The sequence below is a fragment of the Parus major genome, chromosome 4 (genome assembly GCF_001522545.3).
Source record: "Parus major isolate Abel chromosome 4, Parus_major1.1, whole genome shotgun sequence".
NCBI lineage: Eukaryota > Metazoa > Chordata > Aves > Passeriformes > Paridae > Parus > Parus major.
Window position 1 is genome coordinate 13,543,129 of NC_031771.1, and position 15,437 is coordinate 13,558,565.

The 15,437-nt window shown below is 40.4% G+C and overlaps 1 protein-coding gene across 1 annotated transcript in view; it reads right to left on the reverse strand.

The window, feature by feature from the left end:
• The window catches only part of ARHGAP24 (Rho GTPase activating protein 24), a 183,987-nt gene that overhangs the window by 146,938 nt on the left and 21,612 nt on the right, over positions 1 to 15,437 (reverse strand). Inside the window, exon 2 of the mRNA XM_015625319.3 lies at positions 6,634 to 6,833. Coding sequence (XP_015480805.1) covers positions 6,634 to 6,813 — 180 coding nt within the window. The 5' untranslated portion in view covers positions 6,814 to 6,833. The remainder of the gene's footprint in view (positions 1 to 6,633; positions 6,834 to 15,437) is intronic.

Here is a 15,437-nt window from a genome sequence, read left to right on the forward strand (position 1 = left end):
GTGTTTAGTAATGCTCCTGTAAGTAATGTGGTATTTAATGCTGGAGAAAAAACCTTTTATATGCCTGTGGAAATCTGTAAGACTCCTACTGGGCCAAGCCCAAAGACCTCAAAGTTTTTAAAGGAACAGAACAAAGAAAAGCTACTGAAAATTCAAGTTTGATCTGAAAGAAATAGAAAAGGGGATTAAAGATGGAATTTAATCACCTCTAACAGGAGTACCTCAGTGATGGATCTTGTTGCTATTTGTCTCAGGCTAAGAAGAGAGATTCAGCCCTGTGAATTTGAGAAACCCTACCCCAGCAACAGATTAATGGCACTAGAAGTACCCTGGTTTCAAATAAACTCAGTTTTGTCACATTAATCCCTCACATACAAAATTCCCATGGGTATCTACTGACCAAAGTGTACTACACCTTTAAAAGCACCTTCATTAGACATTGAAGTAAAAAAATGTGTCTCTATAAGTAAGTTGCTGAAACCTGCAGCAGTAAATTACTTTAAAACTTATAAAGTTATTAGAAATAACAGAACTTTTTACTGCATGTAAAAGCTAAAATCATTAAATTTGATAACACTCCCTCTATTCCAGATATTTCACTGCTTCAGTTGCAGAATCCTGTTTATATTCATGTAATTAAGGAGCCATTCACAGAACACCCATTAAAAGGGCCCAAAGCAGTTTTGAGCCTATCCCTTCACCTTCCATTCCACCACATTCACGTGAGCTATTTAACAGATCCTTCCTGATGGATTTTTTTGTGGAGGCTTTTTCTTTGTTTTTTTTAAGTTCCATATTCACCACTATCCAATTGCAGAAAGTCTCCCTGGTAAATAGTTTGGTATCTGGCAAACATGACACTACTGATGTCAAGAAACTCCTGTTTAATGTCATCCAGTAAATTAAGTTTCTAGTGGCATTCCTGAGAAACATCTATCAACCCCTCCCCCTCCTGCCCCATTTCTTGTGACACCTGTATAATTTCATTTGATAATTTCTCCCCTTTAAAGTTTACAATAGGTTTGCACAGGCAAGAATTCACCCTGCAGCACATGTTGGTCTTGTTTTCGTGTTTTCAACACAAAACTGTTTCTACTTTCCTACATTAATAACAAGTGTTTTGCCTAGAAATGGAAAAATTAAAATATTTTAATATTTTATTTCTTAATTATTATTATTTATTTCTTAATTTTATTAATATTTTCAGTAGCTGGGATATACCTTTCTGTTTTCACATCAAGTCCCTCTATGGGCTCTGTGGATTTTCAGGCAAGGCCAATGAAGCCAAGCATGGACTTGGTGCCTCACATCCTTCCCTCAGCAAGACTGAAAGGGCTACTCTTCAAAATTAAAGCAAAATCTGCTGAGAAGCTGTTTCACTTGCTGTGCTGCTCGACAGTATTTATACAAAAGCTACTTCTTGTTGCTTCCCAGACACAGGGACCAGAGTGCATACTCTGATCTCCCTTGATTGAAAATGCTCCAGGCATCAAGGAAAGATCATAGTTCTTGTGATGCAGTTCTCAAGTGGATGTACAATTAGGTTTTTGCCTTCCACATAGAAATGTTTTCCACTCCCATTTAACTTACAAAAAATCATGATGCTCAATATTTAATCATATTCAACAGTAATAATGAAGGATTTTCCCTGACAGGCTAAGACAAAAATTATGTAATTATAATAGCAATTTATATTTATATTCATTAGAAGTTTAATTTTAATTTAAAAATGCAACTGTAGTTTATCAAGTTTCTTATTAATGCTATTAAACAGATTTATCAGTCGATGAATTTTTTACACAAATTGCACTAAATGGGAAGCACTGAACCTGGCAAAAGACACAAAGAATAACAAAGAGGGGCTTCTACAAGTATGTTAACCAAAAAGGGAAGGTCAAAGAAGGTGTACCCATCGCAATAAACAACACTGGTACACAGTTAACAACAGATGAGAAGACTGAGGTACTCAACTTCTTGGCCTCAGTCTTCAGGGCAACCTCTCTTCCCACACCTCTCCAGTGGAGGGACAGCAGGATAGGGACTAAGGGAGCAAAATTCCTTCCACTCTAAGTAGAGATCAGGTTCCTGCCCACCAAGGAACTAGAATACACAAGTCCATGGGACCTGAGAGGCATCCCAGAGTGCTGAGGGAATTGGCTGATGCAGTTGCCAAGACACTCTCCAGGGTATTTTAAAAGCATGGAAGTCAGGTGAAGTCCCAGGTGACTGGAGAAAGGGAAACTTTGTACCCACCCTCAAACAGGGCAGAAAGCAGGACCCTGGGAACTATCAGCCCATCAGCCTCACCTCCTGTGCCTGGGAATATCATGGAACGGATCCTCCTAGAAGCTAAGGCACATGGAGGATGGGGAGGGGATTTGAGACACCCAGCTTGGCTTCACCAAGGGCAAGTCCTGCCTGACCAACCCCATGGTCTTCCGTGATGGAGTGTCTCCAGCAGTGAACAAGGGAAGGTTACAGATGTCATTTATTTGGGCTTCTGTAAAGCCTTTAACATGCTTCCCCACAACATTCTTCTCTCTAAATTGGAGAGAAATTGATTTGATGGTTGGACTGCTAGGTTAATAAGGAACCTGTTGGATTGTCATATCCGAACAGTAGTGGTCAAGGACTCAAGAGTCCAAATGGACATCAGTGGTAAGAGGTTGAAACTTGATGATCTTTAAGGTCTCTTTCAATACTGTGGTTCATTCTGTGATTTTTCCAGAAAGTAATACTTCAAAATATATTCTGTTTGTACATCAGAAAGCATCCTTCCCTTACAGACAAAACAGTGACCTGTACTTAAGACTGCAGTTGCCGTTAACTCACTTTCCGTGAACAACCAATTCAAATGTCACATTAAAGATTGTAATTTTTCCACTTCAATCTCCTGTCCAATCCCAGGGCCTGTCAAAGACACTATGAGCCACTGAATACCTTCCAGAATTACTTAAGCTGAACAGTAAAGAGCTTATAAAGATCCTGAGGACAAAAACTGCATGGCAAACCATTCAGGGTGCGATATACACCGAAAGAGCAGATCCTTGTTGGCTTTCAGACATACACCACAAGTGCTTCCTGAAGGCTAATTCTTAGCTTTTCAAGATCTCTCTGCTGTATACACCTCAAATTCAAATTCATAAACCAAGCTGAGTCTCAACAACATTAAAGAGGTGGCTAAAACTCAAATGCTGTTTAGAGTGGATGAGCTTATCCATTCTTGTTAATTCACAACCTAATACCAGTGATGTTCCATCAGTACAAATTACCAAGCTTTGCTCCCACCTCCTCAGCAACACTGGGTGAGTGAGACAGCAAAACTGCGAAAAGGAGACAAGGCTTCAAATCTCCCTTCTGCTGCTCACAAAACCACAGAAAAAACATGATGTGTCATGAGCCAGCACTGACTTCCTCCTCTCGGCTTCAGTCAAGACCATGTCAACGCTGACACAGCTGGAGAGGTTAACCATAGGAGAGAGGAAAGGAAGAAATGAATTTTCATGGGCTGCATTTAAACAACAGCTGTACTGTGGAAAAGGGAACATTAAATTCTGATTTCTTTCAGCTGCCCACATTTCAAGATTGGAGAGCTGACCTTCAGATCTAGCATAATACTAGCTTTCTAAAGCAAAAAACAGTGAAAAGAATTAAGAAAGCAAAATCTAGTATCACTTCCAAGCAGTAGAGAGAAAACAGATTTATCAGAAATCAGATTTTATTCCTTCACATGACTTGCTCACTTATGTGTTAGACTTTTTCATCCTGTGGAATTAACTAGATTATTGCTATCCAAACACACATCTTCAGTAACAGAAATGCCATCTCTGCCAGATCCTCAGAGATATTTCATGGATATCAGAGCAAAAGATAGATGCTAATTTATTGATAAAACATTACAAGGGAAAGATTCATGTGTTTGATGATAATAAAGAATCAATGACAATTCACTGACCTTGACTATAACAGCTGTGCATTGCTTTTTCTTCCTGTTGTTCTTCACCAGCTCTGTGTGCCTGTAGGCACAGGTTGGCAGAGGCAATTCCCCACACTCACACTGATAGTTAATGACTTTTAAATTTAATAGCCTTGACACCAAGGAGATGTAGACACACTAAAGTGTATGGGGTAGCTATCTCTTACTAGCAGCAAATGAGCCTGCGTCAGGAATTCTGAAGCATTTACTGAGGGTTTAGACACAAATGTTCCTCCTTCTCTTTACTCCCATTATACACAGTCACTTGGAGAATCAAGTCTGACAGCTCATAGTATTTTTCTAAAATTTGATTCCATTCACATCTCCCTCACTTTCAAAAACACAGACATCATTGGCATAGTATCTGTTATAGACTGAACAGAAGCCAAGCCCACATGTTAAGCAGACTGTGCTCAGGACACCTGCTGAATTTGCACCAGAAACTGGATTCTGCTTTTCTCTAATTCACATTAACGTGAATATAAGCTATGAATGTAAGCCCACTGGCTTGTCTTGTCTTCTCCTACTATAGTTCTTCCACCTTCTAAAAGCACATATATAGAAATACACACAAGGTGTGTAGTTAGAATATTCCTCAATACAAATAATCACTGTTCTCTGCCTGGAACAGCTCTTCGATTTGGAACAAAACCTCATTAACTTTCTTCCATTATATCATTATCAAAAGGAATTACTGTACATCCATAAATGGTACAATCCAGTAGTAAACAAAGTGGTATTTGTCTTAAATACAGATCAAATATAAAAAATGTTGCTTGCCATTTCCTAAAACCTGAGTTCTTTGCTTTAGCTCTCCACAGCAAGAACAGGTTCCCAGAAGGTCATAGTGATTTTCTTGTCACAGTTAATGCAGCAAACCCTTCAATGTAATGGGAAAAAAATAGTCTTGTATATGGCATTGAACCTGGGACATATTTCAGGCACTGACACTTGTGCAGTTTGCTTCAGAAACATTTCAAAAGCTATGCCAAGGTGAGCTATTGACTGATCCTAATTTGGACAGGCCCATTAATTTTCCAAACCCATTGGAATATTTTAAGTTACACTTCTCTCAGCACTTTTCCCACCCTACTTAATATTTTTTTATGAACTTGCTTGCAATTGAAGTGGAAAATTCAAATAAGCTTTCAGTTATTTCACAAGCTGCTACCTAACCTATCACAAGTATCAGACCAGAATCATCCCCTCTGTTTGACAAAAAGGGAAGCAGCAAAGCCAACAGGATATTCTGAAGCCACCCCATAGGTCAATCGCAAATGCACAAGAAGGTAATTTGGGCTCTGGGCTGTAGAAAGTTCCATGAAACACATCATGGTGCCACCTCTTAAAAAGCCATGAAGTCTTTGCATGCAAACATCCTGGCAGATATCAAGTGCTAGGAAGCAGAGTTGTACTCTGGAAACCCAGGACCTGGCCCACAAACATTTTATTCTGATGGCTTCTTTTTACACTCTTGATTGAACATATATATATAGTGGGAGATATGCTGTATTTCCCAGAAATTATTAATTATTTCATATTCAAAGTAGTCATAAAATCATATAGTTTGTGTAAATATATCAGAATTTATCTGCTTAGAAGCAGAACTTAAAATTATCTCAGATTAACCTATACTATCTGAGATAATTTTATGAGAAAACAGCTACCAAGGCTGTGAAATAGGCACTTAGAAATTAACTCACACTTTGGAAATCATTTCCTCAAGACTAAATAATTTTCTTAACACGTGCACTATAATGCAAGCTGCAAAGCCCAGCCAAGTGTCATGACCTGTTCCATACAGGAAGCTGGATTAGATGGGTTTTACATCTTTGAGAACTCCCTGTGAAATTCCATGCAAAAGGTATACCATCAGAAATTTAGTAGCCATAAAAAATATGGGCATGATGATCGTATTTTAGCACTTGCACAGAAGTAACAGATCTCAAAGCTTTTTTCTGAAGTCACAAACATCTGGAAAATCATTAATGCATGAGACTATCATACCCCTGTAGGTGCTAGCAGGAGATCCTTACTATCAAAGAGGCACAGGCCTACCCTGACCCAAGAGGCAGCACTGTTTAACTCTACCCCTATGGCACTCTGGGGATAGGCAGCCCTGAGGAATGCTGGTGAAAAAGCTAAGTAAATAGGAAAAGAGATTAGGGTTAAGAAGCAGTAAATCACTACAACAGAACCAGGCAAGCAGACACCAGTCTTTTCCATATTACAGATGGCAATTTATTCAGGCTAGGGTCTTATTTGGGAAAACACAAAGCAGGGATACTCTGCATAGTAAGCAGAAAAAAATATAAGAAATCAAGCAGCATCTTTTCAAATACACCTTATTCATCTGCCTCAGTCAAGTCCATCTGAGTGATGAATTCTGCTACTTGAACTTCCTGTATACTTTTCTCCTTTTAAAATGCAGAAATGAGAAAACCTGACCTGGGAAAGGAAGTTTCAGAAATAAGTCTGATAGGGAAACTACATTAACTGCCAAGGCCTGACTCAGTGTAATCAAAATACCAAATCCAACACTGAGTCAGTGACAGAGATAGAGAAGTTCACTGCTTTACACTCCAGACAATTCTTCTCGCATTGACTTACTTTTCTCCCTTTTCTGACCTTCCATTCTATCTCCTCCTTTCACTTACCAAGGGTTTGGTTTCATCTTCATCTTTGAAATAGCAGAGCTGGTCCCCCTTGAGGACAAACCAGCGTGTGTGCCAGGTCTTGACAAAGCCCCCCTGCTTCCGCAGCCACCCACACTTGATGGCAACGTGCCGCCCTTGGCTCAGGGCAGGAGTCTCTGAAGAGCCATTGTGTTCTTCCATACTGGGAATAGGCAACTCTCCTGTTGGGCAAACAAGAGGAAAAGGTAAAATAATTAGATTATTATCCAGGCAGTGACTTGCTCCTTTCAACACAGCTGGAAAAGAAACACTCTCAGCTACAAAAGTGTGTTAGAAAAGCATTCAACATCTGCCTGCTTGTTCTCATACCAGCACCCCATCATCTCAGAGAATTACTACTCACCTATAAAATACTAAAATAGTAATGAGCTGTTAAAAAACGGGCAAGAGGCAAAAGTTTTCTTCAACTGCTGTGCAAGACATTTTGACCAGCACTGAAGAAGACAGCTGTTTCTTGAGGTGAGTTCTGCTGGGTTACAGGCAGTAACAAGGAATGAACTTACAGTACTTTCTCAGACTAAGGAAAGCAGCTGATGACTGGAGGTCCCCATTTAAAATTCCCTAGCAAGCCTGGGGCTTTCAGAGAATGTTAAAAAACCCTCTGCTTCACCAAAGCTTAATTTTACCCCACCAGACAAGCAGAGGTTTTTTGTTATTGTTGTTGTTGCTCATTTTACTGAAGGCCATTTAAAGGAATGGGGACAGTAAATGAAAGAATAGTTGCGCATCACCTCATACAAGCAACCCCTGACTGAAGTGAGTGTGTGGCCAGACACTTGTTATAGACATTTGGCAAATCATGAAGAAGTTTGGCCCATCTTAAGGCACAAGAACTGTGCCTTAACTGAACTAGAGCTGAATTGTGGAACTAATACACTTGATAAAGTTGCATGTGGCATTTTTGCCTTATTTAAACTATACCTTTTAACGATTTTTGGACAGCCATGACTCTTCCTGATGGATTTTGTACATATAATCATGTAGTAATGTGCTTAACCTTTATGGTCAAAAAGCTTTTCCTGATCCTCTATTAAGTGTAGAGGACAAACACAGGATTTTGAGTTGCAAGTTCTGATATTTCCAGTTAAAATACAAATCAAACTGAAACCTACACATGCCAAAGTGCTTATACCTAAACAGAATAAAATGTGACTACAAACACAAACACAGCAGCATGCAAAATCAGTGGTGAAATTTCACTGTCTGTAAGTGCTTGAAGAACATTTTTCTCTCATTTCCAGATTACCACTGGCAATCTCTTGCCTCATCAGGAGCTTGCACAGCTGTTAGGGCCCAGAAAAGCTGGCTTCTTAGGTAGGTTTTTGTTTCCAAACATCAGGTTGGGAAAATACTGAAATATTCTTGACATTGCAGGCAGCAGACATCTCTGACTAACAATATCGAGACTGAAGCTTCATCCTCTCACTTTTGCAGAGTGGGTTAGTGAGTCCAAGTCTGGCACTCCTGCTCTGGGTCTCCTACACAGCAACAATACCTTCACAGAACATACTGAATGGGCATCAGCATTGTGAAGGGATGCACTCAGTTTGTAAGGCAGACTAGAAATGCAGATAATACACTCATTTGACAGATAAGGCCGTTCCTCTGACAATTAATAGACAGTGTTATATCACCATAAAATAAATCACAATACAAGAAAGAATCAATAGATTCCAATCAGATGTGCTTTTCAGTCATTTTTTCCTTTGGGTCCTTTCTTCCTACTGCTCACACATCCCCTTTGGAACAACTTCTCCAGCTGCCACCTCTGTTGTGGGTTTGCAGCTTCTTCTTTTAACACCCTTACACAGTCTATTTTCACATCCCTGCTCCGGGCTGGATCCTGGAATCTGCTTGCCGTGATTAGAATTCCTCACTGCCCTGTGCCACAGAGGTTAACAGGCCTCAACACAAGCACAGAGCTTTCAGCAAAGTACAAACTGCAGGATCAAAACTTAATCACTTGGTATTCTTCTCAGAGAAAGGAAATCTTTCTCCTGTCTCTTAGGGTTCACCTAGAGTCACCCAGAACACCTGTACTGTGAGATTTACTTGAGCCAAGCGTCACCACAAAACATACAAACATGTCCAGATCTCTGCAGAGCAGACAGAGGGGGTTTTTTGTGTGTCTGTGGTTACAATTGCAAGAACAAGAACAAACCAGCTGACAAGTCCTCAGATCACACTGCCCTACCTCCAAAAGGACATGCACCCAACTCGTAATTGGCATTTTCTGAATACAAGCAGGGATCTTTTGGATGCTGCTGGGTTTTTGGCTGAACCAAAGTAGATGCCAAGAAGTGGCCCTCTAACTTTGGAAAATCCTTCGGAATTCCGAATGCCTTCGGAAAGTGACTTAGCAAATACATTTATGGAAAGCAGAAAAATTACTGCAACTGAAAAAGGGAACAAAATCATTACCCATAGGCTACCCTGTGCTCCTTGGTGCACAACTGCTAAGCAGATCAGCTCATCTCTGCTGCCTGGGCAAGCCTCAAGGCAGGGACAAAGGAGGAGTTTATATACAGTATCCATGAGCATCACTGCAGTGCTAAAGACATTAGGTCCCTATTTCACTTGGACCATAAACAAGAATCTAAATACCAAAGTCAAAAACAATTAGCTGCTTGGATGAAAGACTATTTTTTATTTTCTTTCATAAAGTCACATGCCAATGGTGCTGACACCAGGGTACTAAGTAAGCATATGGATTTTATCTAGCCAAGCAAGTTGATAACACATCTCCATCCTTTTGTCTGGTAAAATTTCTATCTATTTCTGCAATACTAAAACAAATGAGGTTTAGGAGAGACGACTGGTTTACTGCTCCCATGTCCTCACAGGACAGTGTAAGATCTCCATCAAAGCAGTAGTATATATTTAGATATGCTCTGTACCAAAAAAAAAGTTGTATTATTTCATTCACTAGTGATTCAATTCTCTTAAGCAGTTAAAAATTCAGCCACTTAACTCATCTGCATTTAGTCCTGAGATCAAGTTCATTTGTTGTTTTTCATATGTCCTTCCCTTTCAATGTCTGCATACTATAAACCAGACTTGGAATCAGAAATTCCAGCAGCTGGCTCACTTTCACTACTTGTTTTTACAGCTGCTTCAACACTAAGATCATAAAAATAAATTGCAGAAATATCAGGGTGCTGGCACTGATGCAGAGAACAGTGAGGTGCAAACAGTATGTAAACAACACATGACAAAGTGTGGAATTACATCAACATACTCCAGGTCCTTTCGGTCTCATAAGACGAGGCAGAAAGCCATGCATTTTCAGCAGTAAATGAGAATATTCCTCAAACTCATCTTCTCAACAGGAAACACAACTTGTACTTGCTGCCAGAGTCAACTCTACTGACTTGGCCAGCCTCCAGTTTAGGTAATAACCAGAACTGAATAAATTCTATACAATATATTCATCTGGGGCTGCCTGTGGGCTCACTCTCCTGGGCTTGTCTGGACATCAGGAGTGGAAAGCAAACAAAATGAGAAATGTTCTCTGACACACTGGCTCTGCATCAACATCTCCTGGCCCATGGAGATCATCACCATCTACCACTGCTGGCCTCAATCCAACCTTTTCCAGCTTCCATAAAACCACTTGCCTCTCTCACTGGTCTGTCTAGAAGGCAACTAACTGCACTTATGTTCTCCTTGCCAATGTGGAAGGTCTGTGCCGGCAGCATGCACAGAAAGCGGGGAATTGTTTCTCCTCAGCTACCACTCACTCAATACTTGAATTATGGAATTGGGCATCTCCCCCAGATCCCAGCATTTTGCCAGGAAATAGTCAGAGAAACTCATTAAAGCACACCAAGCCCAGTTACAAGAATAGTCCAGGACTGCACAAAGATGATCTGTTTGGCAAGAAACCCCGGTGGTTTGCAGTCAATGTTTTTCTTCTCACTGAAATTTCTCATGACCAAGATAGCACATTTCAAGCACGCAAAGCATCAGCAGAGTTCACTTCCAGTAACTCTTCTTCCTTGCCACTGCTCAAATGCTGTTCTTTGGAGCCCGATGTCAGCCTGGCAAAAAAATGGATAAATGTGGGAAGCTACCAGAGGGCCTGCCTCAGATCCATACCCTTTCAGCCTGCCTTATCTAATTCCCTTGCTCTCACAAAAGAGCAGGCACACACAGCACTGCACAGACATGACTCCTCTACACCAGGCACATGGACAGATAGCCAGCAAGAGGCTGCAGCAACGATTTTTCAGCAACCATTGGCTTGGTTATTGATGAACACGTCTGCGAAACACATATACACACGCAAAAGTCATAAAAGTCTTTGTGACACAATGGTGCTGTGTAAAATTAGATTAATACTTCAACACTTACACATCTTTCCAAGTGATGTCCAGTTTTGGGTTCCCTTCTCCTTACTTACAACAAGCTATACAGAGCATAAGTGCCTGAGTTTATTGATATTTTTCAGGTACAGAGTTGGTGCCTCTGACCATTGAGTTTCCTTTCAATTTATTTTTGATTTAGTCTTGCTGAGTAGCAACTTCTTAAAATCATTTAGCATGTGAAAACAGTCAGCACTTATCTTGCTCGTGAAACATCCCAAGACACCTGAATCTCTACTGCAACAGAGACATTGTATGCAGCTGCTGCAGGAAGCAGAAGATCAGCCCATTTCCAACCATCAAGGTACTTTAAAATCAGTTGCTACTCATCTGTTGTGTCACAGGGATATTGCACGTGGAAGGAAAAACACGTCAAAGAGGTAAAAGCATATTTAATAAGAGAGCTAACTTCCTGTTTGTGCTTAGCATTTTTATACTGCATGGAGCATGTCTCAGTTTCTGTCACTGCAAGGAGAGATTTTACAGCATTCCTGTCGTGCTCTTTTCCAAAACCTGCAGCAGTGCACTTGCCAGTAGCTTCCCTACACAAACTTTCAGAACAGACATTATACATTTATCCAAAAGGTTTTCCGAGACATCTGAGAAACCTCTTGTACCACTGGCAGAAATGTTCCTAGGCACAGATCATCTGGCTGTTCTGCATTCCTCACTTTTGTCCTAACAGGGACAGCCTGAATGTATTTTGCTTGACAGAATTTTAATTCCAGGGCCTAAATAATTACTCCTTAGGCAATACAAAACTGTGAGAGGTGTTATCAGCAGTCAAACTGCAGCAGGTGATATTCACTGCCTGGTGAAGCTGAGGGAAAGACATCTATTACTTATCAATACATTCTGGGATCAGTTCAAAAACCAAGGCCAAATAATTCTGCCAGAAAATTGAGGCCTTGGCCGAACTCTTTATTACCTGATTTGCATTTTCATGTCAGAACCTTCTAACACATATTCTTAGACCAAACCTTAACAAGTCTACTGTTTTCTTATAGGAATTCAAACATAGCTATAAACAGCCCAAATAAAACAGGACTTGAGGATTTGTAAATAACATAAGAAGACATTCAGCTTCTTGTGAATTACAACAGAAATTAGTTAACAAATTTGGTCAGGCACTTTTGAAAACATCCACTTCTGCATGTGCATATTTACTTTCTGTGATAATGACTAGTGTAGTAAACATGCATAGTTTTGTAAAAGCAAGCAATTGCAGTTCTTCTGTTACTGCAGCATCACACTGTCAGATTGGCATTTGGAGTAATTTTCACAGCTTTAACTTTTGCTGCCCTTGCCATTCAGTCCTATTCTGTGTAAATCCACACAGCAGCTTTCTTCTTTCTTGTCCTCCCACTACTGCTGTGGCAGCAGGAGCTATAAGAAAATTACAAAGCTAAGAGCAATTTGTTGATCACAGATTCTCTTCTGACACCTAGAAAGGAAACTTCGTTCTCACCATCACTTCCTAATCCCACTAACTATTTTGGGAGGAGATGGACTTCACCTGTGTAAGACTTGTGTAACTGGCAGACATTTGCACACAACCTATCTGGGTATCATGTCTCAAGTACAGATATACCGTACCGGATTTAGGAGTGGCTGCAAAACGTCATGACACAGGAAAGGGCTTTGAAGAACTTCAGAAACAACTTCCAAGGATAACACTATCTCTGTTATGCTTTTGCATGTTACCCCTTACGTATATATCCCCCTCAGCTTTTTCCTCACATGGTAGCACACAGTTCAAGACAAGGTTGCTGCAACCAACACATTTGGAAAAGTGAAGGTGTCCCTGTTCATTACAGAGGGGTTGGACTAGGTGACCTTTAAAAGGTCCCTCCCAACTCAAAACTATTCTATGATTAGAATGGAGTGGTCCTTAACCTTCCAGGTTTCTGTCCAGGCTCCCATTTCAAGTGTCTTATTCTGCACAACTGGCAATGCTAGAGGCAAACTGCACACAGCAGAAAATCAGCTATAACTGTCTGAAGAAGTTTTAAAAAAGCTACAGACAAGGCAGTAGAGAGCCTCTGATAGCTGGAAGGGTCAAGTGATGCAAGATGGACGAAAAATGCAGAACAGCTGATAAGTCTCAGGAACTGAAATACTGAGCAGTGAAAAGGTCAGGGAGCAAGTCAAAAGCAGCATCTGGAACAGCTGAAAGACATTCCTAGTCCCAGATGTTTCTTCCAACCAAAGGGTAATGCTGCCTCTGAATATCTGACACTGGAAATACATAAACCCTGTTTACGGCTTCATACTTTACATGGAGAAAGTGGTCGTAAGGACAGCTTATGAGTAACTTAATTCCCACATGTGAGTGGTGAATACTTCAGCACATACTGGCTTCACTTACTAAAGAATTAAGAGTTGTGCTCAAGCATGATCTCAATAGATGATCCCTAAAGTATAAAAATACTCTCTAGCACTACTCTTTGTTTTCAAAGACTGGTGGCAAAAGACATCTGAGTACAGATGCCAGCAGTTCTCTGAGAGTGAATCACTGAGAATGAAACAAGGCTGAATGCTTTTTTTAGGAAACCAAACACAACAAGACTTTGCATGTTGTCCAGTTCACAGAAGTTCAGGCCTTGCACACTCCTTGTAAAATTGACCAAAAGAATTAAGATGCTGTAAGTGACATTCACTCAATATGCTGGCAAGCAGCAAAAATACATTCCAGTTTGTCTACGGCATCAAAAGTCTCCTCCTAAATCTGCTGCAGTACTTGCAAATCAAAGGAGCTCACAGGTTCTGTAGAAAGAGTTTGTAGTTTCTGGAGAGTGGGAGGAATAAAGACAAGTATTTGCTGCCTGCACCACACTTCAAACTCCTCTCTTGGTCAGAGCAAATGTAGTCTCAGCTAAGTCCCAACTTTGGCAAAAAGATTAATACGGCAAGTACTGGCTGGCAGCATCTCTCAGATGTTCAGAGCAGGAGGAACCTTATCTCTAGGTGCCTCCACAGAAGTCTCAGAGGAAACAAAGGAAGGCTCAACCCACCTCAAGTCAGCCCACAATGACCTTTTAAGTCTTACATTAGTTCACATTTGACAAACAGAAATTCATGGACTTATTTTGAACGTATTTGCTATGAACATTTCATGCAAAATTACTTCCTCTGCTTTGTTGTGCACACTGTAATGTTTATCCCTCTCAGTACAAAGTTCAAGTAATAGCAGCACTTGGTGATCTGCTGAGAGATCCCTCTGAAGCAAATCTCTTGCACTTCCATGTGTTCCCCAGAATGATCACAGTATCACAGATGTGCAGGTGGGAGCATCCTGCCCCAGTGTATCAGAGGAACTGACAGAGTTACAGCCCCTGCTGGCACTGAAATCCGGCACTACCATGCCCATTTCCCTGCTGTCCTGGATGCATCCAGAGGAGTACATGGATATTAAGCAGGTAGGCACATACTGCACACAGGGAGTGAGCACCCACCCAGCCTCAGAAAGTATCTTGGCACTTTCCCAACTCAAATAAACACGGGCAAGTCAGAACCAAAGGCTCAAACTTGGCAACTTCAGAGGTGCATCTGCTTCCATTCCTACGAAACTTAGTACTAGAGCCAAGATTTGTGTCCTCTCTGCTTGCCAACCCCAGCAGGACCTAAACTTAAAATAGACCTACTTTTAAACAGGAATCAGTATAGTTTTAATGCTGTTCAGAAATGTTTTATGTAAATGGTAATTGCCTCTGTCACTTAAAAACATTAACCATACTGACATAAACTTCCATGCTAGAATACTGGAGACAATATAGTCAAATTTTTTAAAAGCAGATGTGTGTCTTTCCACTGAAAAAGCCAACTCTAAATAAGCACCATTACTTTGGAGATGACATTTCCATCTTCTGCCCAGGAAAAGCATTAATTCATACTTTAAAAAAAAATTTCACTTTTCTAAAACTAAGTTTACAACAGAAAGATAGAGTCCAAAATACTTCCCTCCTATGTATTTCAGAAAGCAGCAGCATGTATGTCATGCCACCTCAACTGTTTAAGTAAATGAAAAATTATCATGTATTAGTAAATGAAAAATAACCCCATTGTGGCACTGCCCTTTCCGGTAAAACTTTAAGCGAAGTGAATACTGTCCCTGAATTCCTAAATCAGCACCAACACTATCCTTCAACTCTAAAATGCATTCATATGGGGGAATGGAATAAACTCATGGGGTCCTTATCCTTTAAAAGGCCAATCTGTGCACGGATGCTAACACTTTTCCAGCTTGTACTGAAGGAACCATTAAAAGTAAAGCCAACTCTGCTGTATTGCATCCATAATCTTCACACTCCCATATAATAATCATAACCCATATCAGAAGGTGAACATGCCTTCCCTAAAAGCATTTTATGTTCATGTGTCTCTTTCGGGCCACTACAATGG